Source organism: Botrytis byssoidea (assembly GCF_014898295.1).
Source record: "Botrytis byssoidea strain MUCL 94 chromosome Unknown BBYS_030, whole genome shotgun sequence".
In the NCBI taxonomy this organism is placed as follows: domain Eukaryota; kingdom Fungi; phylum Ascomycota; class Leotiomycetes; order Helotiales; family Sclerotiniaceae; genus Botrytis; species Botrytis byssoidea.
In genome coordinates this window covers 288,043-309,416 of record NW_024065871.1, presented here as the reverse complement: position 1 = coordinate 309,416, position 21,374 = coordinate 288,043, and the positions used below count along the sequence as shown (strand labels likewise).

The following is a 21,374-nucleotide window of genomic DNA, read 5'->3' as shown; positions in this document are numbered from 1 at the left end:
TCTATACTCTTAATTTTAAATGAATTATTTTTTGAATTTATATTGAATATATATTCAATAATAATATTCTTTTTTAATTTCAAAAGATTTTAAAATTTATATTAATATTCTATATAAAAAATAAAATTATTATTTTTATATTATAATATTATATATAAGATATTATATATTTTAGTAATTTTTTGAATACTTAGTTTTTTATATTTTTGAATAATTTCGATAACAAGAAATATACAGACTTCTTGATTATTCGAATTTATTATAGATTATTAATAAAACACATATTGAAAAAGAAAAGTATAAATTGAGATAAAAATAGCTTATATATTGATATAATCTATATGCTGATAAATTATGTTATAAGGTTATAGTATTAGTCTTTCTTTCTCGTGTTATATCTCTGAATATTTTGAAAGCAAGCCAACGCAAAGTCAAGAAAAAATTACTGCTTAACTGTTATCTTCACACCCAAAGAATACAACAAGATAAAGGAAGACGACACTGCTCTCTATCCAAACCCCGAAGTTTCTCAAGCGGTTACTCAATATTCTCTGGAACATTCAACCAAGCTTCCTCAATATATATTAGACCATCATGCTTGGGGATCGACTCAGCCAAAGGCCAATTTTATGATCTCGCCTTTCCAAGCACAGTTTCATATTTTTATGGCCAGGGCTATGGGTGCCAAAAGAAGTATGTTACTCTGTATATTGTTGAAAGCTCGAGTATGGCTGCTGTGTCTTGGTGGGATTGTGTGAGAATAAGATATATATTAGCCCTCAATTTCAAGATGCGTTTGACCGGTAGCATTTGATTTCGTGTTACCAAGTGGGAGCTCAATACATTCGCGAAGACCCTATACTCCATGCCAGTTCAAGCTATATTTGCCGCGTTTATGGAAGTATTCACGTATTGACTCTAGTAAATTAGTTCTAGAGATTGGAACCTACATTGGATTTTCTACCATGGGAGTAAGTTTCCTCATTTCTTGAAGATGATCTTGCACTCTATCCTGCCATCATTTGAGCGTCATGTATGTTAAAACCTACTCTAGTGGTCTGAGGCCGTCGGTCCCGAAGGTCACGTAACAGGCCTTGAATTTTCCCCCGAATACGCGGAAATTGCCCGCGAGACATTTTCCAAAAATAACCTCAATAATTTTGAGGTTTTGGTTGGTGACGCTCGTGAATCGTATGTCCGCTTTCTCTCTTTCCTCCAATCGCCCCTCAACACATATATAGACATTTTCTCTAAAAATTGTCACAAAATTAAAAGCTTGATCACCAACCTTCAAGAACCTTACGATCTGATCTTTATCGATGCCGACAAAACTTCATACCCTGCTTATCTCGACCTCATCCTCTCTCTTTCCTCCCCATCTTCTACGCAAGCCCGTCTCCTCAAACCCGGCGGTCTAATCCTCGCAGATAACATCCTGCGTCGCGCACGTGAGCACTATTTTCATTGATTATAACCTACCCAACACTTGGTTTCGCCCTCGTTCCCCTTTCATGTCCTACTTGCTCACCCACTTGCTCACCTACTTGCTCACCCACTGACTCTAACCATAGTCGTCGCTGATTCTAGCGCCGTAAACCCATGGGCCCTCAAAAACGGAGAAAAGACCTGGAAAGAAGGCGACTTGAATGCACTGAAGAAATTTAGTGATTTAATGGTTACCGAGGAAAGATTAGACACATTTTTGCTACCCTTGTTTGATGGAGTAGGAATGGGAAGATTGAAGGATTGAGATGTGAGATTAGATTGAAGGATATAGATTTGTATATATGATCTCTATAGTTAGAAGTATGTATGAATCATTCAGGTGTCAATAGAGTCATAATTTGAGGGTTTGCGTGATACTTTTGTGAACTATGGCTTTTATGTAAGCTGTTAGTGTCACTCAGCTGTATTGTTCGTTCATTAGCTATGCCATACCATTATTTTGATCTAATCTTGAGGGATTCAATGCCAGAATGGCCAGGAACCCTCTCCATGATTCAGTCGATTGGATGAGCTCAGCGCAGCTAAATGATCCAAAATTCAAGGGTTTCTCATTGTTGAATCGAAGTTGAATATTCTATAAGCTTGCACCTATATACAACATGATGGTATCATCTCACTTTCGAGGCTTCGTCCCACTTCCATCCAAGTCCCATTGTAATACAGAGATATGTGTCGAGAACGCCATCCACCATGCACCCGACCCGAAGGCAATAATCCTGTGCCATGCAATACAACTCCTCAAAAACTCTCAAAACAGAAGACACGCAGTTTAACAATCCTGGCCCCAATTCTCCTTGATCCACCCGGCCATCAACTCCGTCAGAGTCTCATTTCTATAACTATTGACATCTTTCTCCGTATAATCCGCCCCGGAAAAACGCAATGCAACCAGGACCCATGGTTTTATGAAGTCTATGAAGACTAAATCTACAGTCTCGGGATCTGAGCTGGTGGAGAGGATATTAATGCGGGATTCGATACAATTAGGTACACGATGAAAAGTGATGGGGGAATGAATTGTATCATCTCCATCGGAGCCGTTGTCATCATTAGTAGTATAGCCAGGAATGAGCTCGGGCCTTTGGGTTGAGGAGGATGAGAAGAGAGGAGATTGAGCTTTAGATAGCGGTGGAAGATCGGATATGGGTATGGAGGGCGCCAGGATATCCGTTTTGTAAGAGAGATGTTCAGGTGGTGCGAGATTATTGATATCTAGATTCGAAGATGAGAAGATATTGCCGCCGCTGTTAAGAAGTGGAAGAACTTGTTCGGCTGCAGCGATTGGCACGTCTTTGATATACATAAACTTGCTAACAAATGGAGAAATGATGAAGGTTGTATCTCTTGTAAAGGCACCTTTGAAAATATCAAATCTCATGGCACCTGTGTTGGTGATAGCTATTGTTGGAACATCTTTTCGATCGAGACGGGTCACAACATCAGGCATTACTTCGTCACCAAGCCACGAGAAAAGACTGTCTTTACTAGGATATTTTGCTCTGCTCATCCAGAGATCCTTTGGAGCGCAACCGAAATTGTGGTCGAGATTTAGGGCCTTCCGAGCTTTGGCGATAGAATTCGAGACATTCTTGCCATGCTCAGTGGGAAATGTTGTATCATTCAACCCAGTGTGAAAATGATAGCCAAAAAGGTTGTTGTCAATATACCTTCTTTGGAAGGACATGCCTGTACGTTCGGCATCCTTAGTGGCTTGTGCACTAGAAGTGTGATCTCCTTGGGACATCTTTTTCTTTTCGTTCTTCTTGATACCTTCAATGGACATCCAGCCAACAGTCTCCATATATCGACCGCTCTGTATTCCGTACGCCTTAGAATCGTATTTGGCGTAGCTTCGAATATGGCTATGGCCACCGAAGAACTGAATGGGAGTATCCCAATTTTGATCTCTCAAAGCCTTGTAAATGGCCTTGTACTCCGGCCCATCCAGAGTTACATGTCCAATAACCACAAACAAATCAGCATCTTCTCGAATTGCTTGTTGGAACCATTCTTCCTTAATAGTTTTTTCGACTTCTTGCACAACGGTATTGTTGGCGTTTCTATTGAAATCGAAGAGAAATCCAAACGCGACCACTTTGATCCCTTGATTCTTTGTTGTAAACTTGCGATATCGTTTTGCCATGGGAATCTGTTCACCGGTCTTTGGATTTATGTAGTCGAGATTTGAAGCAAGATAATTTCCGTTAAAATTTGGCACAGTTTGATCGTATTCTCGAGCGGCGGCATCTGCCTTGTATAACTCATGGTTTCCAGTACAGATGATGTCGATATGTTGTTCCCTGAAAATGTCATATGTGTATTGCCCTTTGGGTTCTGATGCATCGTACAATCCATTTCCCTCGATTCTATCTCCTGTATCGACAAGCAAAAGATCCACTCCTTTATCATCCGCTTGCTTCTTCATTTGCTCTGCGAATGATATGTAATCACCCCAGTCCGCAGAGTATTGGGCCCTGAGATATCAGTCAGCCTCCGTTCACTTCCACCGATTTGCAAACTAACTTACTCTTGTAGATGACCTGCATGCCATCCATGAGTATCTGTAGTTTGAAGGAAATTGAGTTGCCCCCATTGTAATGGTCTCATAGGCGCCGCAATAGCAGCTGGCGCAGAAGGTTGAACACCCGCTGCTAGAGATGTGAGAAAACCGGTTAAGGTCAACAGATGCTTTGCCATCGCCATGATGTCCTTGATATTATGAGCAATGGTATATGGGGGGTTAAAGTAAGTCCCAGACAGTGAGCACTACTATTCAGGATTTTGGAGTCTGAAAGTTGAAGTGAATGCTAAATGATGAGTGACTGCTGCTCGAGCTCATTGGGGTATGTGAAGTGAGTTTGTGCCAAACTACGGACACTTATTAAAGTGATAGGTAGTTGGGTAATATGCCTCTCAGATAGATAATGAACGATATGCACTCAGTACTTATAAGAAGGGTGGTAAATTCAGACGAGTGACGGACAGCTTAGATATGTAAATATGGAGATTGAGATTGAGATAGAGATAGATCAATAGATAGGTAGTCTGATAAGCTAAACTAATATCCAATATAGTCAATATAGTGAGACCAAACCAACCTACCTAGGTACCTTTGTATGGGTCTCAGGCAGAGAGTGATTGTCTTGTCTTGTCTTGTTTAATCATGTGGCGGGGAGCTTCTCTTGCTTCCTTCAAGAACCTTGAGAGCTACTACTCTACAGTAAGCAAGGTAAGGGGGCTCGGGGGGACCCATGAGGTCGGAAGGTCGGCGATCGGGGAAACTGTTTACTTTTTATCCGACAAGAGCTTCCAAAAGTCGAAAACCGTCAATTCTGGTCGAATTATGGATCGAAATTTACATGTGTGTTCATACTCCCCGGATATATGACTCGCCATATTACATGTAATGGCACGCACTGTCAGATGGCGGAAGGCTTTTAATTCTGAACTGTTCAGAGGCCAACTGCAGGCTAAGGAAGCAAGAGTGCATCCACACCAGGATACGAATGCCTTCATATCAGAACCAAGATTAATTCCCCCGGCTGATGACAAGTCAAAATTACCCATTCACAAGCAAGGTATTGGAAGTGTTCCTTGGATCATATTGATAAATGCTAATGGTACAAGAAAATGGCCTCAAAAAACTACTTCCTAAGGTATCGCGAGCTGTTGCCGTAAAAGACAATATAGCGACCCTTTCAGAAACAACAACATGCGCATCTCGTATTCTCGAAACATACCAGAGTCCTTTTGATGCTTCTGTGGTGGAAGATGCCAAAATTGGCACTGGAAATGTCGCGGGGAAGACGAATATGGATGAATTTGGAATGGGTTCGCATTCATTAAACTCACATTTCGGTGCTGTCCGTCACCACAAGCCTTTCCGTTCGAGATCGGTTGGAGGAAGCTCTGGTGGAAGCGCAATGGCTGTGGCAACAAGCACAACTAATATGGCGCTTGGCACAGATACTGGTGGGTCAGTTAGGTTGCCAGCTGCATACACTGGCACTGCAGGGTTTAAACCTTCGTATGGCATTGTATCTCGCTTTGGCGTGGTGCCTTACGCGAATTCGCTCGATACAGTCGGGTTAATAGCACGTAGTGCAAGTAGAATAAACGAAATCTTTTCAAGATTGAGCAGCCATGATCCTCGGGATCCTACGAGCCTCAAGCCCTCCAGTCGAGTCCGTATCAAAGAGCAGCGCATGAATTTTTTCGGTAAGACAAAGATATCTCCTACGCATGATCCATTTTACCTTCGAGAGCTGAAGATTGGTGTTCCAATCGAATACAATATCTCAGAATTGGACTTGGAAGTTTCATGGGCGTGGCAACGAATGTTGAAACTTCTTCAGCGTGAAGGTTGTACAATTATTCCCATGTCGCTTCCTAACACAAAGCATGCCCTCTCAGCATATTACGTACTTGCCGCAGCCGAAGCTTCCTCTAATCTTTCAAAATATGATGGAATAAGGTACGGAACTCGTGACCAATCGAGTGATGGGGCTGGAGATGTCCTCTATTCCGAGACCAGGGGTGCTGGCTTTGGAGACGAAGTGAAAAGGCGGATTCTTCTTGGGTCATATTCACTGAGCTCTGATGCTATCGACAATTACTTTATTCAGGCACAAAAGGTTCGGCGGTTGGTTCAGAGAGATTTTGACCGTGTCTTCTCCATGCCCAATTTCCTACGCCCGGAAGAACAATTTGATCTTAGTGATATGGAAGAAGGCATTGCACTTGAAGATAAACTGGGCCCTGCAGAAGTGGATATTATTCTTTGTCCAACAGCTCCCACACTTTCTCCAACTGTTCAAGACATTACTGAGCGCCAAACACCGGTTGATGCTTATATGAATGATGTATTCACAGTGCCTGCTAGTCTTGCTGGTATACCCTCTATCAGCATACCATGCAAATTGCCTTTTAAATTCTCAAAACAGAGCGTGCCTTCAACTGTTGGCATTCAAGTCATGGGCCAGCACTCAGACGATGGCCGCGTTTTACAGGTTGCCTCCATGATAGAGATGTTGTGGGACTTCCAAGTAGACAAGGGTTGGAACAAGGACTTCCACGAGTGGCAAGAACGGAGTTTGAAAGATTCAAATGCAGATATAGTAGTTTTGTCAGAAATGATAAAACAGGCCTCAACTTCCGAAGAGGCGGAAACGCTCAGGGAAAGGCGTGGTGAGAAGAAAAGGCAGCGGCGGGTACAAACCAGGGAGTTTCAAAGGCAAGTTTGTGAAGAAGATATGGACAAATGGCAGAAGTTGAGGTTTGGAGACGAAAAGTCGACTTCAACAGCAAGTCTAGCGAGGTGATTATTTTTTGCCTGGCAAGTACTCGACAACGATCGGATATCTTTATGGGAAAAGACCATACAAGCTTGTGGTAATGGTTTGAGATCATGTTTGATTGCAAAGATCTCGATAATATTCAACCTCTCGATTGTCGTTCGCTTGTTGACGCAACAACCTTAACCGTATAAAATATATGGCGATTGACAGTACACAAATGTACTTTCCATTCAGACGTAAGGCGTTTGTACAACAGCTTCCTGAGTCTCGCCCAAGAAATATCTTGAAGACTTTGAGGGTGGCAGCTATGTTCCTCAATAAGATTCGCTCATAGACAACGCACATATCTTGACGATCTACAAAGCAGAATAAATACTATTCAATGAGACAAAATTTAGATTTCTTGACAATCTAGACCATTTACTATGTGAGTAGCAATTTGTTTTACGGTGTTGAATTGTTTTGTTGGTATTCCCTCTGCATAACCATTCCGAACCACATTTTCCTTCCTATCCATTTTCTCCCCCTGGTTCCTAGCTTTAATCCACTGCCATCCTCCTCAACATCAGATTTTTTTACTGTCCTTTCCAACACCTCCCCCACGACATGGAATCCCCATTTCTTCCCTTCCTCTACCACTTCTTCAATCTCATAGACATAACTTTCGCCTCTAACTTTCGTCTTCTTTCGTTCAATTTCGTCGCTAAATCCAGCCTGAGACAATCTACCCATCTCAGCGTGCATATTGGTGATTAACACCCTTCCGTTATTCATATCCGAATCTGGTTTTAGTAGGAAGGTCACAGCCGAGAAAAACGTATCAAGGGGAAGATGTTCAAGGACGAGAGTACTAATAACCATGTTCGCTTGTCCTTGGATTAAACTCGAGATTTCGGGCTTGGATTGAACATTGAGGGCATTGAACTCGTCGAATTGGATGCTGGGGACATGGCTATCGTTTTCCGAGACGCAGAGGCTGCAATGAGACCGAGCAATCTCAAGCATTGCGGGCGAGAGATCAAGAGCGTGGATTTTAGAGATCTTTTTGGAAATAGGTGGTGAGAGGAACCGGATAGTATTCCGGCCGGTGCCACATCCTAATTCGGTGATGGTGATGCTATCTTGAGCTTCTGACGGGATGAAAAACAGCGTCTTGAATAGAGAAGGAATGAGAGCAGAGTCAAGAATTTGTAAAGGGTTGTGGTCTGTGTCGTAAGTTGCGGCCCAACGGTTATAAAGGAGGTATGTGGAAACCGATTCCTGGTGGGTAGTGGATGGGCTTGATGTAGGCATCTTCAACAAATTTGATAACTGCTGAAGAACTGAAGAACAAATTGTGCGACTTTACAAATAGGAATACAGCGAAATACATCGGTTATCGAGCAGATTATATAATAGGGGGGGTTGGCTAAACATGAGTCATCCGGAGGACATCATGCTATCATCTATGATAGGGAAGCAGCTATGCTATGATAGGAAGTAGCCAAAGGATCGACACGTAATTGAAATATTATTTGAAACCCCAATACATCGTAGTGACTTCAGATTCTCATTATCTCGAGGATTGTAGTTTTGCAAACGGAGAAGTGAGAAAGGGTGATGATTCTGTTCTTTGCTGCTATATTGGTTCTCGGAAACTACCGAATTTGAAGATTTTTGATTGGACAGTGAAGGAGTTTTTCAGAAATGTAGTGAAGCCGTCGATGCAATATATTTGAATGCGCATTTTAGTCTGCACCGCTCGAAATGCCACTGTGATACCGATTTGCAGCAAGATGTCGTGGAAAGCATAGCATACATGCACCTCATTCTGAGACTTATTCTGAGAGTCGGAAGAAATGAGATGGTGGGATAGAATGTAGACATGCCTTTCGACCAAAAGGGTATAGCTGAAGTGTCTAGTCTTGATGTCACAAGCGCAAATAGATGCAAAGAATGAATGTACGTAGTAGCTTGATTAAAGTTGAGGTGTATATATATATATATATATATATATACCTACTTAGTCGATAACTTCGCTCTTAGCTAAGCTCCTACTACTGCTACTATTACTACTACTGCTACTATCACACTGCATTCACAATAATTAAATGCATCAAAATCCACAAATCACACAACTTCTATATTCATGTAACTTATGTATTTTAATTTAATATAAAACTTGAATCAAAGATCGGATGACTGTTTTTTGTGATAGCTTCATTGGTTCTCCTTCCGCCCTTTTAAAATGGGTCAGTCATTCTGTACCACCAATACAAGCAAAATAACTTGACATATATTCCCTAGTCGATACGGAGGTACGGTACAGTCCCTAGCACATACATATATATAAACAAACAAACGAGCAAACGAACAAACGAACGAGCAATATAATACGATACGATGTGAGAAATGGTACTGATCTTCATTCTTTTACTCCAATTGATTTCACACACCTGTTTTTGCTTCTTCTCGTTGTTTCTACAATTTAAGTTATATTAGATTGACTGGAGTCTCAGTACTCGTTGCTCTTGATATTGATCAATAATTCGAGGGAAATAATATACAGACAGATACATACATACATACCAATCTTTTCCTCTCTTCATATACCCCATGAACTGTATATCTATTGTATCTTGTACAAATATATTTATTCTTTTTCCTCTCGACATCTACATACATTACCTACATCACATACATTCACACATAATTTCAATGTTAATGCCAATTCCAATTCCAACTCCAACTCGCATTTCATGTCATAATATCATCATTTGAGTTTCATACACCGTTTTATGCGGAGTACACCGTTGTACTAGCTATCGATTCTTAATCAACTGAAAACTGGATCTTTCTGCAGTCTCACAAATTGCCGGTTCATCGCATCTCCATATTCACTTCATTTCACCCGCCACCTTGATATCACATCAATTCATTTTCCTGGGATCAAAGAAGAGTTCCTAGATAGGAAATCGCAAGCAAAGCTCGAGCCAATTTGATTTACAGTCTCTCTTTACTTCTTTTGCAGTTACCATTCATCCGCGTCTTTCACTCGATTGAATCTCTCATTCTACCCAAGTACGACGGATAAATCTCGAGCATTCAACCTTTGGAAAATCTGTTACGAGCTCTAATATATTGTCTGATTCTCATTCAATCTGCCATTTTGCCAATTGCAAGATCTCTACCAAAATCGAACATTCAAGAAATCCATCGCGGATATGCCGATCAATGGCAAGCCCAATGGGCGATTTGAACTTCCTGCTCTCAAATCCTTTGACTTCAATTTGACTGACGGGACCGATATCCCGCCGCCCCTTCCAGATTCTCCAATAGAAGAAGAGGCACCCAAACAGACTATTGCACCTACACCCACACCTGCACCTGCACCTGCATCTGCATCTGCACCTGCGGCATCGACACCTGCAGCCACTCCTCAAACCGCCGATCCTGTTCGAAGCACATCTACTAGTACACCTCCAGCGTCAGCATCTGCAAATAATCAATCAGACTTTGCTCACCTCACCACGACGAAATCCAATGGTTATTTCCCACCTACCTTCTCATCTCCTCGCAATCATGTTCCTCCAGTTCGCGTGAGAGCCCCTTCAGACGCTGCTGTCCCGAATAGTCCTAGTCGACCCGAAAAAGAAAGTAGTATCCGCAAATTCTTGTCTCGAAAATCACTCAACACCAATTACACAAATGGGAATGCGAAATCGCATGAGGATTTGTCAAAGATGGGGAGACCGGAGAGTCCAAATAGTCTTGCAAGCAGCAGACCTAGCTTTGTGAAGCGAAAGAGTGGAAGCTGGTTTAGGAGTTTTGGGAGCAGCAGTAAGAGGAACAGCGTGGTATACGAGAATAAGCCTGTAGTGTATACTCCTACTCTACAGCAGAGTCCAGAGGTTCAAAAAGAGAATATTAAGCCAGCATACACGAAGCCTGGCCCGCCGCCGCCAAAATTGCCGGAACTCGATCAATTGAAAGCTAAGCTTGCGGATGATGATCGTGGTAGTTTTGGGGGCGATGACATGTTCAGGAACATCTCGTAGTGAGGTATTCAAGCGAGACGGTTGTGGAATCCAAATGTTGCTTTTGGGTAATGCTATCTGTTACGACACAAATCTCGCTACAGCACTGGCAGAATACTCGGATGAGAACCATAATTATATCTGCAGCGATACGGACCGAGAGATGCGAACGGGAGGGCACGAAAGGGAAGCAGGAATACCATGTACTATGAATCAAGCTTGAGAGGGGGACAAAAATGCTAGTTTATCTTTTCATTTGTTTGGCAGGGCGCCCTTCTTTTTATCGATGATATCTCTGGGCGGTGGTCTTTATCGGGGTCTTGTTTTATGCTGACTACAGTATCAAACAAAACAACATTTTAATGTTGGCTTTATGTGCCATGATAGTTTATTCTCGGGGTACCAAAATACTCATACCTATTAGCCTTTTCTGAACAAAATACAGTAGGGGATTTGCATGGTCGGAGGGCCCTTTTTTACTCGAATAAGATATTGGTTTTCTGTAATAGAGCTATGTAGTGAAGGCTTCTTGCATTCTCTCTCTCTCTCTGTATGTGTGTGTGTGTGTGTGTGTATCTCTTTCCTTCTCCTAGTCTCCCCCTTTCCCATTCATCAATCATTGATCTCATTTATTTGAATGCCGCCTTTCCGTATCTATACAAATCTATAGACTGTATGTGATGTATGATTGATTGTACATTCCTCCATCCATTGATGTTTCATATTAATATGCATTATTATCAGCAACTCCAAATCCCTATCTCGAACCTTCTTTTTCCCCATTTTGCATGATGGTGTTTGAGAAAAATGGCAAAAAATACCAAGGGTTTTTTTATTAATTTTAAATCTAAATCTAAATCTAAATCTAAATCTAAATCTAAATCTAATTCAGGGTATCATCTTATCATCATTGCATTTCGTGCCTGGAGCTATTTAGTATCAAGCTAGATCCCGCGCCACGTGCTATCTGTAACACTGAGACACTGTAATCACCCTATAAATGTGACATTATATGACATTATATGACATTACGTGAGGCTATGTGAGGCTATGTGAGGCTGAAGAGGGCTTGATTTGGGGGGTATAGTGGGAGGGAAATCCCTGTATTTACAAGCTTTGTGGCCCTGTGGTTCTGTGGTTCTGGTTCTATCCAACAAGGCTGCTTACTTGTCTGTGATGCACCAATGAATGGGAAACTTCGGCAATAAACGTCATAAACTTTTATCAAAGCCGCGGATGTATGATATAAAATGATATCAAATAAATGAGTGGAAATATTACAAGAAATAATTTCAATCTACATTCATTAATTTGCCCATCAACCAATTAATCCTTTTCTCTTTCGTGCACTCCGAATTATCAAACAGGATCTTTTGGAACGAATAATTGAACATGGCGAGTCCTGTTCAATGCAGAGCAATAGCTAGCTCCACCACAGCAATAAGCTCGAGAGGAGCTTTGATTTCTGGTGTGTTGAGCAAACAATGTAAACAGAATCGCTTGGGGAGCTTGGTGGCTCGTAGATACAAATCTGGTCCATATGGTTATACACAAGCTAAAGCACTTGTGTATTCTAAGTATGGGGAGCCGGCGGATGTCTTATCGTGAGTTTCCTCGACACTATCTATTCGTTGTCTATGTTTGCATGTGCATTTACCTCAAGTATTTATGAACATAACTAATAGTGATAAACTTCTAGTCTTCACAATCACTCCATCTCCCCTTCCCTTCCTTCCAAATCTATTCTCCTCCGCACTCTCGCGACCCCCATTAACCCCGCCGACATAAACCAGATTCAAGGTGTCTACCCCTCCAAACCCCCCTTCACCAGTCTCCTTGGGACCGAATCTCCCTCGGCCGTAGGCGGCAATGAAGGATGTTTCGAAGTCGTGTCTCTCGGTCCCGGCATATCAACCCTTTCGAAAGGCGACTGGGTGATTATGAAATCGACTGGGTTTGGAACATGGCGCACACATGCTATAGCGGAGGAATCCCAGGTTCTCAAGATTGGCAACAAAGAGGGACTGAAGCCCATTCAGGTCGGCACTGTGAGCGTTAACCCGTGCACGGCTTATAGAATGTTAAGAGATTTCGAGAGTATGGTGGAGGGCGATTGGTTTATACAAAATGGTGCGAATAGTGGGGTGGGGAGAGCAGCCATACAGTTGGGGAAGAGGTGGGGATATAAGAGCATCAACGTTATACGGGATCGCGAGAATGCTGATGAGACCGAGGCGATGAAGAAAGAATTATTGGAATTGGGTGCCACGAAGGTGGTGACCGAGTCGGAATTGATGGATCAAAGTTTCAGGGACCAGGTCAAGGAGTGGACGAGTGGAGGCAGAGAAAAGATTCGTGTAGGACTGAACTGCGTGGGCGGACAACCTGCAGGTGCTTTGGTGAAATGTTTGAGTAATGGTGGTCATTTGGTTACGTACGGAGGAATGTCTAAGAAACCATTGATGCTTCCTACTGCAGCTTTGATCTTCAAGGATATCAAGTTTAGTGGTTATTGGGTTAGTAGGTGGAGCGATAGCCATCCAGATGAGAAGAAGAAAACAGTCGATGAAATTTTGGAGATGACGAGATTAGGTATGTTCAAGGATATTCCGGTTCAAGAACTCAAGTGGGATTGGGAGACAAAGGAGGATGTATTGAAGTCGGCAGTGAGAGAAACCTTGGAAGGATTTAGGAGTGGAAAAGGAGTTTTCATTTATGGAGATACGTAGATTGTGGTGGGGAAGAATGAAATAGAATATTATTGAGTGGTGCTTTCTTAATTTTGAGAGTGATTATTAGAGCGCTCACTCTGCTAGGACTCGTCCTTCTTACATTTTACACTATTGTCAGCTTTCTCTTTTGAAAAAGGAATGACCCAAGTTTTCATCAATATATCTGAATTTAAACTTTAAGCACATAACAAAAGTTGATTCGGACCTCAATCCTCAGAAGCTCAAGCGAGTATTACTGAAAATCCGCAAATTGTATGTTTCCTTATAGATTCCTGGATCTTGAGATCGCTAGCGGATTTCTGTCAACCAGATTGAAGTTCTCTTGAAGATTGCTACTTTTTGTACAGCGACGAAAACTATAGATTGTCAATCATTTTCTTGCGCTTTCCTTTAGCGATGGGATGTTTGGGTTTCAGCCTTAATGCCCTGGTGATCGCGTCTTAGTCCTGGAGTCAATTCGGAAGAGAAGATGCGTGTTCTGCCCGAACTGAGTATATCCAGGGTGAAAGTTCCTCTCGTCGTTGCTTGCGATTTGTAGCTTATCGAAGCCGTATCCTGCTATTCTTCAATCTAGGATCGTGGTACAAATTACTTCCGCACAATCCTATCTAAAATGGAACGAGATGATCCTTCCAATTGATTTGAAGCACAGACAGTTATACGTGAACTTACCTGGAGATTATTTCTGGATAGCTAGTGTTAATTCAGTCACGGTGCTTTGGAGTCGATTGGGTATTAGGAAATGTTTACTCCGGTGGTACATTCAATTGTCAGTATCTATATACATATAAGCCGAGTCACAACTGGCCCAATCTGATGACATTCAAATACCAACCACAACTAGTAACCTCAGCTAGAACAACAAACAAATCGCATCGAAAAACCAACGGATACGATCAGACCAATGTTTAAAGTTAAAACTGCATCATATCTCAATTGATCCTCTCCCTCTCGTCCCACAGACTCATAATACACAACTCAGCAAGCTGATAGCTCTTTTGCTAATGAGTGGAAACCAAGGAACCAACATGTATTGCCCATTCTCATTCCAGACGCCTTTAGCGAGGATGACATGTTAGCCATACGAATTATTCCTCCTTTACTCGGTCAAGTTTTTTTTGGGGTATACATTAATATTCAATGGCCACTACGCAAAAGCAACTTTTTTACTTCCACTCCCATAACTCAAGTACTTGTCTGAAAATCGAAAATTCTTATTGTAGATATGCTAAAATAAGCGGTTGTTAGCTAACAAGTATGTGACGAGGGAATGGTGATACTGCACTTCAGATTCCTTGAAAAATTTGTTGGATATGCACAAAATGTCAGAGAATAGCAAAGTATGGTATTAGTTTCATGGACTCCTATGACATAACCCGCGACTGATTGTGTGACCGCTGCGAATGAAGAGCCGGTGTGAGCTTAGCTGGTAGTCCACAAAGAAACTCATATCAAACTTTAGATAAGTGTTCAGCTTTTTCGTCAAGCCAAGCAAATTATAAATCACATATTCTCATGAGCAATGCATCGCAAATACTCAAGGTTGAAACACAAAATTCATGTTTCATCAACGTTATTGGTTTCGCGCAATGTTGCATAAGAACAAGTAAGCCACCACCTGCAACAGCCTCAATCTGTCTAACCCATCTTCACTACCACTTTCTTATTACCAATAGCAAATCACTTCCAATCTGCCCCTTCTTCACCTCCATCCACTCCACGAACATGAAAGTAAGAAAGATAAATCCCCTCCCATCCCCATTTGCCCATCCTCCTGAAACGCCCACAAACCAGCCATGCATGCAGACCGAAAAACTCCCCAACCCATCCCTAGCAGTTCGAAATTGAACCTGATCTGAGCGAAGAGACTAGAAAAAAGAAGAAACAACACAAGATCAACCATGACGTTGCGCCGCATCTCTAAATGCTTCTTCCTGCATCGCCAATAATTGTTCTGCTGTAAGACCCGATTGTTCGAGTTTATTTGCTTTCTTTTCTCTTCCCTATAATTTTGCTTAGTTAGTTGGTATTCTGCACATCCTGCACGGGTGGATTGACATACCTTCAATTGTTCCTTGTGCTCACTTGCTACATCCACAATATCCTTGACATACTCGCTAAAGCCCAGTTGTTCCAAGGCCTTGGTAATATGTTCACACGCGATAGTTTTCTTGCTTTCCTTTTCGGAAATTTCATTCGCTTCGGACGAGATGAGCGTAATGAATTCGACACAGCATTCGATTAGGAGATCGCGGGCATCTTTGCCAAAGGCTAGACCTGAGCTGGCAGGAAGAATTTCGGTTACTATCTTTTGAACAGTTGCTAAAGAGAATAAGGGTTAGTAAGCTTTTGAAGGGGGAAAGTAACATTGGTGAATGAGGATGACAGCGGAGTTATGGCTAACTCTTGGATGCAGAGAAAATTTGTCATCAGATGGCTGTGCCTGGAGACCATGTACCCGGGCCATCGATTATATCCAGACGAGAATGTTCATTTGAGGTTCTTTTGAATGAGAAACCAAACCCAGGATCGGAATTCCTATCCTGCCCAAGGGCCCCAGAAGACTGGAAAGTTGGATTTGACCTGACATATGGCGGTGCCATGTCCGAGAAGCTGTTTAAGAGAGTCTCTCCAGAATTATTACAAGTTTCTGACAATTGCGAAACTCTGTAGAGGTAATCTGAGATCTCAAATGGTACTAAATTTCGCAACGCCGAATGTACAAATGCAATATGCCGTCTAGCCTTCTCTTCTTCATTCTCTCGTAAAGAAGGCGCTTTAAAGATTGACTCGCTAGCTTGCAGACTTGAATGTCTTGCGGAAAGCCTAACGACGGTACCGCTATGAGGAATTCTGTCCTTGTGATCTTGACCGCCTATATCTATATCTGGCCGATCTCGTGCGTGGAACATGAGTTCTGTCTGTGCAGAGACTGTCGGAAAAGAATCGGTGCCATCGATTGTACCATTATCTTGAGTATCGGCGAAGGAACTTTCACCATCCGAACAGGAACCAAAGCAACGATCAAGGTCTGGATTGCAGGGGCCATCCCCTGTTACCTGTGGTTGATATGAATGCTGTTTCGTTGTTGGATAAATAATGGAAACTGGCTTTGGAAGAATCCGACCTCGGATAGCATTCCTCCGCCTTGGAAGCATGGTGGCACCAAGGCTCGATGTTCTCGGACTAGGGACTGGCCTAGGACTTCTTTTGATCCCAGTGTTCATCCGCTTCGATTTGTAGATACTGGAGGGAATGGGATCGATTTTCCAGAGTGTAGAACGATTAGACTCAGGACAAAGTGACCTAGAAGTATACCTTCGAGAAGTTGTATAGTCCCCATTGAAGACTTGAGTCCACGAAGGGTTTTGTAGTAGAGGATCCTTAAAGGCGCCAATAATATGGTGGCTCTGTTGTTTATGATGTTTTGTTGGAACTGTGTCAAAATTGTTCAGGTGGAAATCTTGGTGTGTTGCAGAACGTGATCTCGAAATTGACATAGAAACCTCTTTATGCCATGTTCGGATATCTTCCAGCACTTTCTGCACATGTTCGAGACGCTTGCCACTGAGGTTGAGTCTAGACGAGGATCTTGACCAATCCGAAGTCTCGGGTGAAGCTGAAAGATACCGCGAAGTCGAACACACTTTCTCCATGTTCTTCAATGATGACCCGAAGGCTAGACTTGATATTCGCTGAGGAATGGTTATAGCCTCCGTCCACAACGTGTTTCTCTTATGCAAATAAAGTGACCTATGATATGAAGATGGGAATGGAATACAGGTTAAGTCTAAGTCACTATAGTGATAATCTGATTCATTGCACCGAAAGTAAGAAGCTTTCGAAGTAATTGATGAATTCAACTGCTGAGACGAAGGGCTAACCTCTAATTTTTGGTAGTGGGCGTACTTCTTGCATGATGATGCTGATGACTTAGGGTTTAAGGATATATCGTAGTCGACAGTGGGAATTGGGGCCTTGCTCACTCCCCTCGTGCGGGAAGAGCAATCGCATTCGTTGTCCATGGTTACGGATAATAATGATGATGAGGATTGAAAAAAATGAAAGAAATGTTACCTTTAGGAAGTGAGAGATCATCGTTACCTGCGAAGGAAGTGCGTTAGCTAAGTCTGTTTGAGTTCATGTAGCGGAATGCAGCAATATAAAGGAAAAGGAAGGTACTTGGATTGGTCGCGGTCGTCATCTTGATTTTGGTTTGAGTATGAGTATTTGGAGGGATTTGGTAGAAGCTCAAGTCACAAATTTGTCTTTAACTACTAAAGACTCTCTCATGGATGCTTCTTTAAGAAATAACCATTCGAGCCACTTGTTTCTTAAGGGCTCTTTCCTCCGAATCACTCCGTACAGTACAAGGTCACGTGACAAAGGAGATTCACTCGACTTACTTGAAAATTCCCTGTCGGACATTTTGAAAGGAAGTGAACAACGTAAGGTGCAATAAAAGTTTTGAATGATAAAGATGAACCAGCTGGTTTCCGAATTATTTTTGGTTGGTGTCAATGAGGAGCGATGATCTTGTTCCGATATACACGTGATTTTGTGTTTGTAAGCAGAAAGTGAAGTCAAAAAGTTCCAGAGTCGCGTTTTGTCTGCGGGAACCTCTGGATTTATCATGCCCTTTTGTATGCACTCGCGACGCAAAATGGCAACTCAAAATCGCACTAAGCGTCATTAGGGTTACTAAGCGAGAATTTTCGAAAGATCCAAGAAAAAAATATGTAGACTTCGTTCTAACAAAGCAAGCAATATCTAGGTACTGTATAAATATATATCCCTCATGGATCTCGCATTTATTCAATTCTGCCACGCTGACACTTATCATTCAACGAACTGTGAATACAAGTGAATAGGATACATATCAGTGCTGTACCTTGTTCACTCCGCATCCGTATCTACCAATAATTGCCATCACATCAATAGAAAGTGGCATCTTCGGAGGAGTCGCGTCAAGGCGAGTACTTCAACTGGTGCTTTAGACGCAATAGTATTTAATACATCTGAAAGAATATGCAAATCCGTCAATCCTTCTGATCTCCCGATAGTCTGGTATCGTACAAGATAAATGTACAAGAATGCGCTCAGTATAGTCGCTAATGTCATGATACCCCTTCCCAACCTCAAAACTCCATGGATATACATTTATAACAACTTTTTTAATCATCACCTATTGGACACTCGTGGGAATCTTTACTTGTCCCCTCTTTCTATCCATCAAAGGTCTTCCATACCTCCAACCTGTTCCACGTGCTCCTCTACCGTCTTTGCCAATGTCGTCAACATTGATTTCCTTGATTCTAAACTCCCATCTAGGTGTATGGACTTTCATTATCTTGGCTTCTTCCGCTGCTTTGCGATCAGCTATACGTTGCCTGGCTTGTTCTTCTGCCTCATCTCGCGCATCTTGTCGCGCAGTTCGTTCCTCTCGAGACAATCCAGCTTTGAAATCTTTATGCATCTCAATCAATTCGGGGTGTGGTATTCTTTTGTCTGCGGGAAGAAGTTTCTCGTCGAAAATCTTCGCAGCATCCTCTCGGGTAAAATGTCTTGATTCTGAAGTGGGGTGGAAAATTTGTTGTCCCGTTGCTACGTGAATAGGTAAGTCATTGATCGATTCGTGTGTGGTTCTACTGGTTCCTGTGTTGAGTTGCGTCACAGGGACCATCGACATGACTGCGTCGGCATATGGTCTCGCAAGAGGTTTTCCCTAGCACAATGGACGTTAACTTGTGTGCTGTTGAAGACAAATAACAAAATAAAACACGTATGTAAATAACTTTCAGAGAGGCTCGCATGCATAATTTTGTAACCATGTAGTTGTCTTGAAGACTAATCGAATTTTATAAATCATCACGAAGTATGTTAGGTTGTTGAAAAAGAAATCTTGACATACCGCTCGTTCCCATTCTTTCTCTATCTCCTTCAAACGTACCACTGCTCCCACGCGGCTCATTTCAACTCCAAGTTCGGCACTCACTTCTCTCACCGACTTAGCGTCCTGCATAATTTTTGTCCAAATGAGCTCTCGCAGTTCTTCGCTCAACACCGATTGACTTATAAACTTTCGATTGCCCGGGAATGGTATCATATCTCTCGCAGTTTGTGGCGGCAATTCCTTGTTGCCATTTGCATCAGGCTCATTTTGACTGTCGGGCTTTGGAGCACCATCTTTCCGCGCATCCGCCGCAGCTTCCACGACTCTTTTTAATTTGCCATCGGCATTGTAGGCACCCATGTAATTCGTCGAGTTGTCTAATGGGTTTCTGAAGTTCTCTCCTTGTGTGCCAAGCCACCTGAAGAGAGATCGCCTTGCTCTGGTAGCTCTTCGTGCATTTTGTGGCGGGGTCAATGAGAAGGATCGTGAAGGTACTTGATTAAGAAATGACTTTGCATAGGCGGATCCAGACGCGAGTAAGTTCGGACATCTTGAAGAAGGATTCATGATAAAAACAACTCAATTGAGGAAGTGAAGAAAGAGAATTGAGGGTGGTTTGATAAAAACCGTGGGGTCCCTCAGTGAGGAAATTTCTAAGTTACACTTGGGATCAAAGCTCCAAGAAAACGCTAAGCGAAATAGTCACGTGTCTACATGATCTTGAGGCATTTCTCGGATCTGACTGCTATTGTTCTTCTAAGCAATATTGTGAACAGCCGGTGACTCTATGATCAAGTTCTTACGAATCCTTTCTACCTCATCAATTGTAAGACCACATTTCTCTATTACGTATGATTCAGCCCCACCAAATTTCTCACGGAGCATCTTAAGAGTAGCGAGCATGTTCTCAGCTCTAGCTTTTGTTAGCAATATATCTTTTTCGAGGGAAAGTACCACATACTTGGAGCTAATTAAATTTTCTGCCCCTTCATGATCACCTTTGATGGCTGGGTGTGCCATTAAATGCTTGATGATTCCTGCTTTCCACTCTTGCGGAAGTCCATATGTTGTCAAACTATATTCCCGTGCGACAACCTCGTCGTCAACTCCACAGAGAGATAAGATCAATGCGCAAAGAACGCCAGTTCTATCCTTACCAGCTGTACAATGAACGATCAATGGTTTGGAAGGTTCATTTGCAAGGTGGAGAAGAATAGTTCTGTATGAGTTTGGAGCGTTGTTCAAGATATCGGTATATGCCCGAGTGAAACCCTTCAGAATGCCATTTAGCTATATTTTCTCTCCACAGCTTCTAATCATGAAAACCTACCTCGGTATCCCTTGAGGCATAATCTTTAAATCGGATGGCAATTTTTTCCGGGCTATAGTCCTCCGCCGGGAATACTGGTGCGAAGACTCGCTGACAGCCCTCCCACTCTACCACTCCACCCCTACCAGCGGCCGCACCTTTAACAAGCTCATCTTGAGACCTCAAATCGTAGATATGAGTAATTCCCAACTGCTGCATAGTGACAATTCCCTTCTCGGTAACTCTTTGAGGCTCACCACAGCGATAGACGACCCCCTGTCTTACGGAATGCGAAGTTGGTCCCGATGCGAGTGGATATCCGCCTAGATCTCGGAAGTTGGGAATTCCTTCGACGGTTATGAACGGAGGCTCAAGCGCCTTTTCGTGAAGAGTTGAAGCCATATTCAAGATTAGAGAACTGTTTCGTGAATGATCTGATTTCCTGAATCGTAGAACAATAAAATAATTTATATGTTGGTCAGGTAGGTGTCAGATAGACGTGACTACAGCATATGAATTTAAACGGTCAAGGCTAGCCGAAGCGACTCATAATACCAGCACCCCAGTGTACTTCATTGCCACGACTGAGCCCCCATTATCAACCAACGTTTCATTCGGATA

General features: G+C 42.4%; 9 protein-coding genes across 9 annotated transcripts; 4 read left to right on the top strand and 5 right to left on the bottom strand.

Annotated features, from left to right (window-relative positions):
* The first annotated feature begins 410 nt into the window (after positions 1-410).
* EAE97_010797 (uncharacterized protein) lies at positions 411-1,834 on the top strand. Its single transcript, XM_038881312.1, has 5 exons — positions 411-693; positions 931-971; positions 1,055-1,191; positions 1,276-1,448; positions 1,572-1,834. Exons 1-5 carry the CDS (start codon positions 630-632, stop codon positions 1,748-1,750), a joined length of 594 nt encoding a protein of 197 aa, XP_038727930.1. The 5' UTR covers positions 411-629; the 3' UTR covers positions 1,751-1,834.
* Positions 1,835-2,275: 441 nt separating this feature from the next.
* Positions 2,276-4,209, bottom strand: EAE97_010796 (uncharacterized protein; the record flags this gene model as incomplete). Its single annotated transcript, XM_038881311.1, has 2 exons — positions 2,276-3,980; positions 4,034-4,209. The coding sequence occupies 2 exons, from the start codon at positions 4,207-4,209 to the stop codon at positions 2,276-2,278; spliced, it is 1,881 nt and encodes a 626-aa protein (XP_038727929.1).
* Positions 4,210-4,912: 703 nt separating this feature from the next.
* EAE97_010795 (uncharacterized protein) lies at positions 4,913-6,827 on the top strand (the record flags this gene model as incomplete). The annotated part of the gene is made up of 2 exons (XM_038881310.1): positions 4,913-5,084; positions 5,134-6,827. 2 exons carry the CDS (start codon positions 4,913-4,915, stop codon positions 6,825-6,827), a joined length of 1,866 nt encoding a protein of 621 aa, XP_038727928.1.
* A 420-nt stretch (positions 6,828-7,247) lies between these two features.
* EAE97_010794 (uncharacterized protein) lies at positions 7,248-8,096 on the bottom strand (the record flags this gene model as incomplete). The annotated part of the gene is made up of 1 exon (XM_038881309.1): positions 7,248-8,096. The coding sequence occupies one exon, from the start codon at positions 8,094-8,096 to the stop codon at positions 7,248-7,250; it is 849 nt and encodes a 282-aa protein (XP_038727927.1).
* A 1,910-nt stretch (positions 8,097-10,006) lies between these two features.
* On the top strand, positions 10,007-10,840 carry EAE97_010793 (uncharacterized protein; the record flags this gene model as incomplete). Its single annotated transcript, XM_038881308.1, has 1 exon — positions 10,007-10,840. The coding sequence occupies one exon, from the start codon at positions 10,007-10,009 to the stop codon at positions 10,838-10,840; it is 834 nt and encodes a 277-aa protein (XP_038727926.1).
* A 1,371-nt stretch (positions 10,841-12,211) lies between these two features.
* On the top strand, positions 12,212-13,548 carry EAE97_010792 (uncharacterized protein; the record flags this gene model as incomplete). The annotated part of the gene is made up of 2 exons (XM_038881307.1): positions 12,212-12,423; positions 12,519-13,548. The coding sequence occupies 2 exons, from the start codon at positions 12,212-12,214 to the stop codon at positions 13,546-13,548; spliced, it is 1,242 nt and encodes a 413-aa protein (XP_038727925.1).
* Positions 13,549-14,357: 809 nt separating this feature from the next.
* Positions 14,358-18,186, bottom strand: EAE97_010791 (uncharacterized protein; the record flags this gene model as incomplete). Its single annotated transcript, XM_038881306.1, has 4 exons — positions 14,358-15,554; positions 15,614-15,873; positions 16,010-17,536; positions 17,958-18,186. The coding sequence occupies 4 exons, from the start codon at positions 18,184-18,186 to the stop codon at positions 15,447-15,449; spliced, it is 2,124 nt and encodes a 707-aa protein (XP_038727924.1). The 3' UTR covers positions 14,358-15,446.
* A 17-nt stretch (positions 18,187-18,203) lies between these two features.
* Positions 18,204-20,011, bottom strand: EAE97_010790 (uncharacterized protein; the record flags this gene model as incomplete). The annotated part of the gene is made up of 2 exons (XM_038881305.1): positions 18,204-19,276; positions 19,463-20,011. The coding sequence occupies 2 exons, from the start codon at positions 20,009-20,011 to the stop codon at positions 18,737-18,739; spliced, it is 1,089 nt and encodes a 362-aa protein (XP_038727923.1). The 3' UTR covers positions 18,204-18,736.
* Positions 20,012-20,200: 189 nt separating this feature from the next.
* Positions 20,201-21,155, bottom strand: EAE97_010789 (uncharacterized protein; the record flags this gene model as incomplete). Its single annotated transcript, XM_038881304.1, has 3 exons — positions 20,201-20,357; positions 20,406-20,716; positions 20,775-21,155. The coding sequence occupies 3 exons, from the start codon at positions 21,153-21,155 to the stop codon at positions 20,201-20,203; spliced, it is 849 nt and encodes a 282-aa protein (XP_038727922.1).
* Between the last annotated feature and the right edge of the window lie 219 nt (positions 21,156-21,374).

Excerpts from the sequence above, each read along its gene's own strand:
- EAE97_010797 (XM_038881312.1), top strand. The coding sequence starts at position 630 with ATGATCTCGCCTTTCCAAGCACAGTTTCATATTTTTATGGCCAGGGCT. Across the intron at positions 694-930 it reads GGCTATGGGTGCCAAAAGAA|TTCTAGAGATTGGAACCTAC; the intron begins GTATGTTACTCT and ends CTAGTAAATTAG. Across the intron at positions 972-1,054 it reads TTGGATTTTCTACCATGGGA|TGGTCTGAGGCCGTCGGTCC; the intron begins GTAAGTTTCCTC and ends AACCTACTCTAG.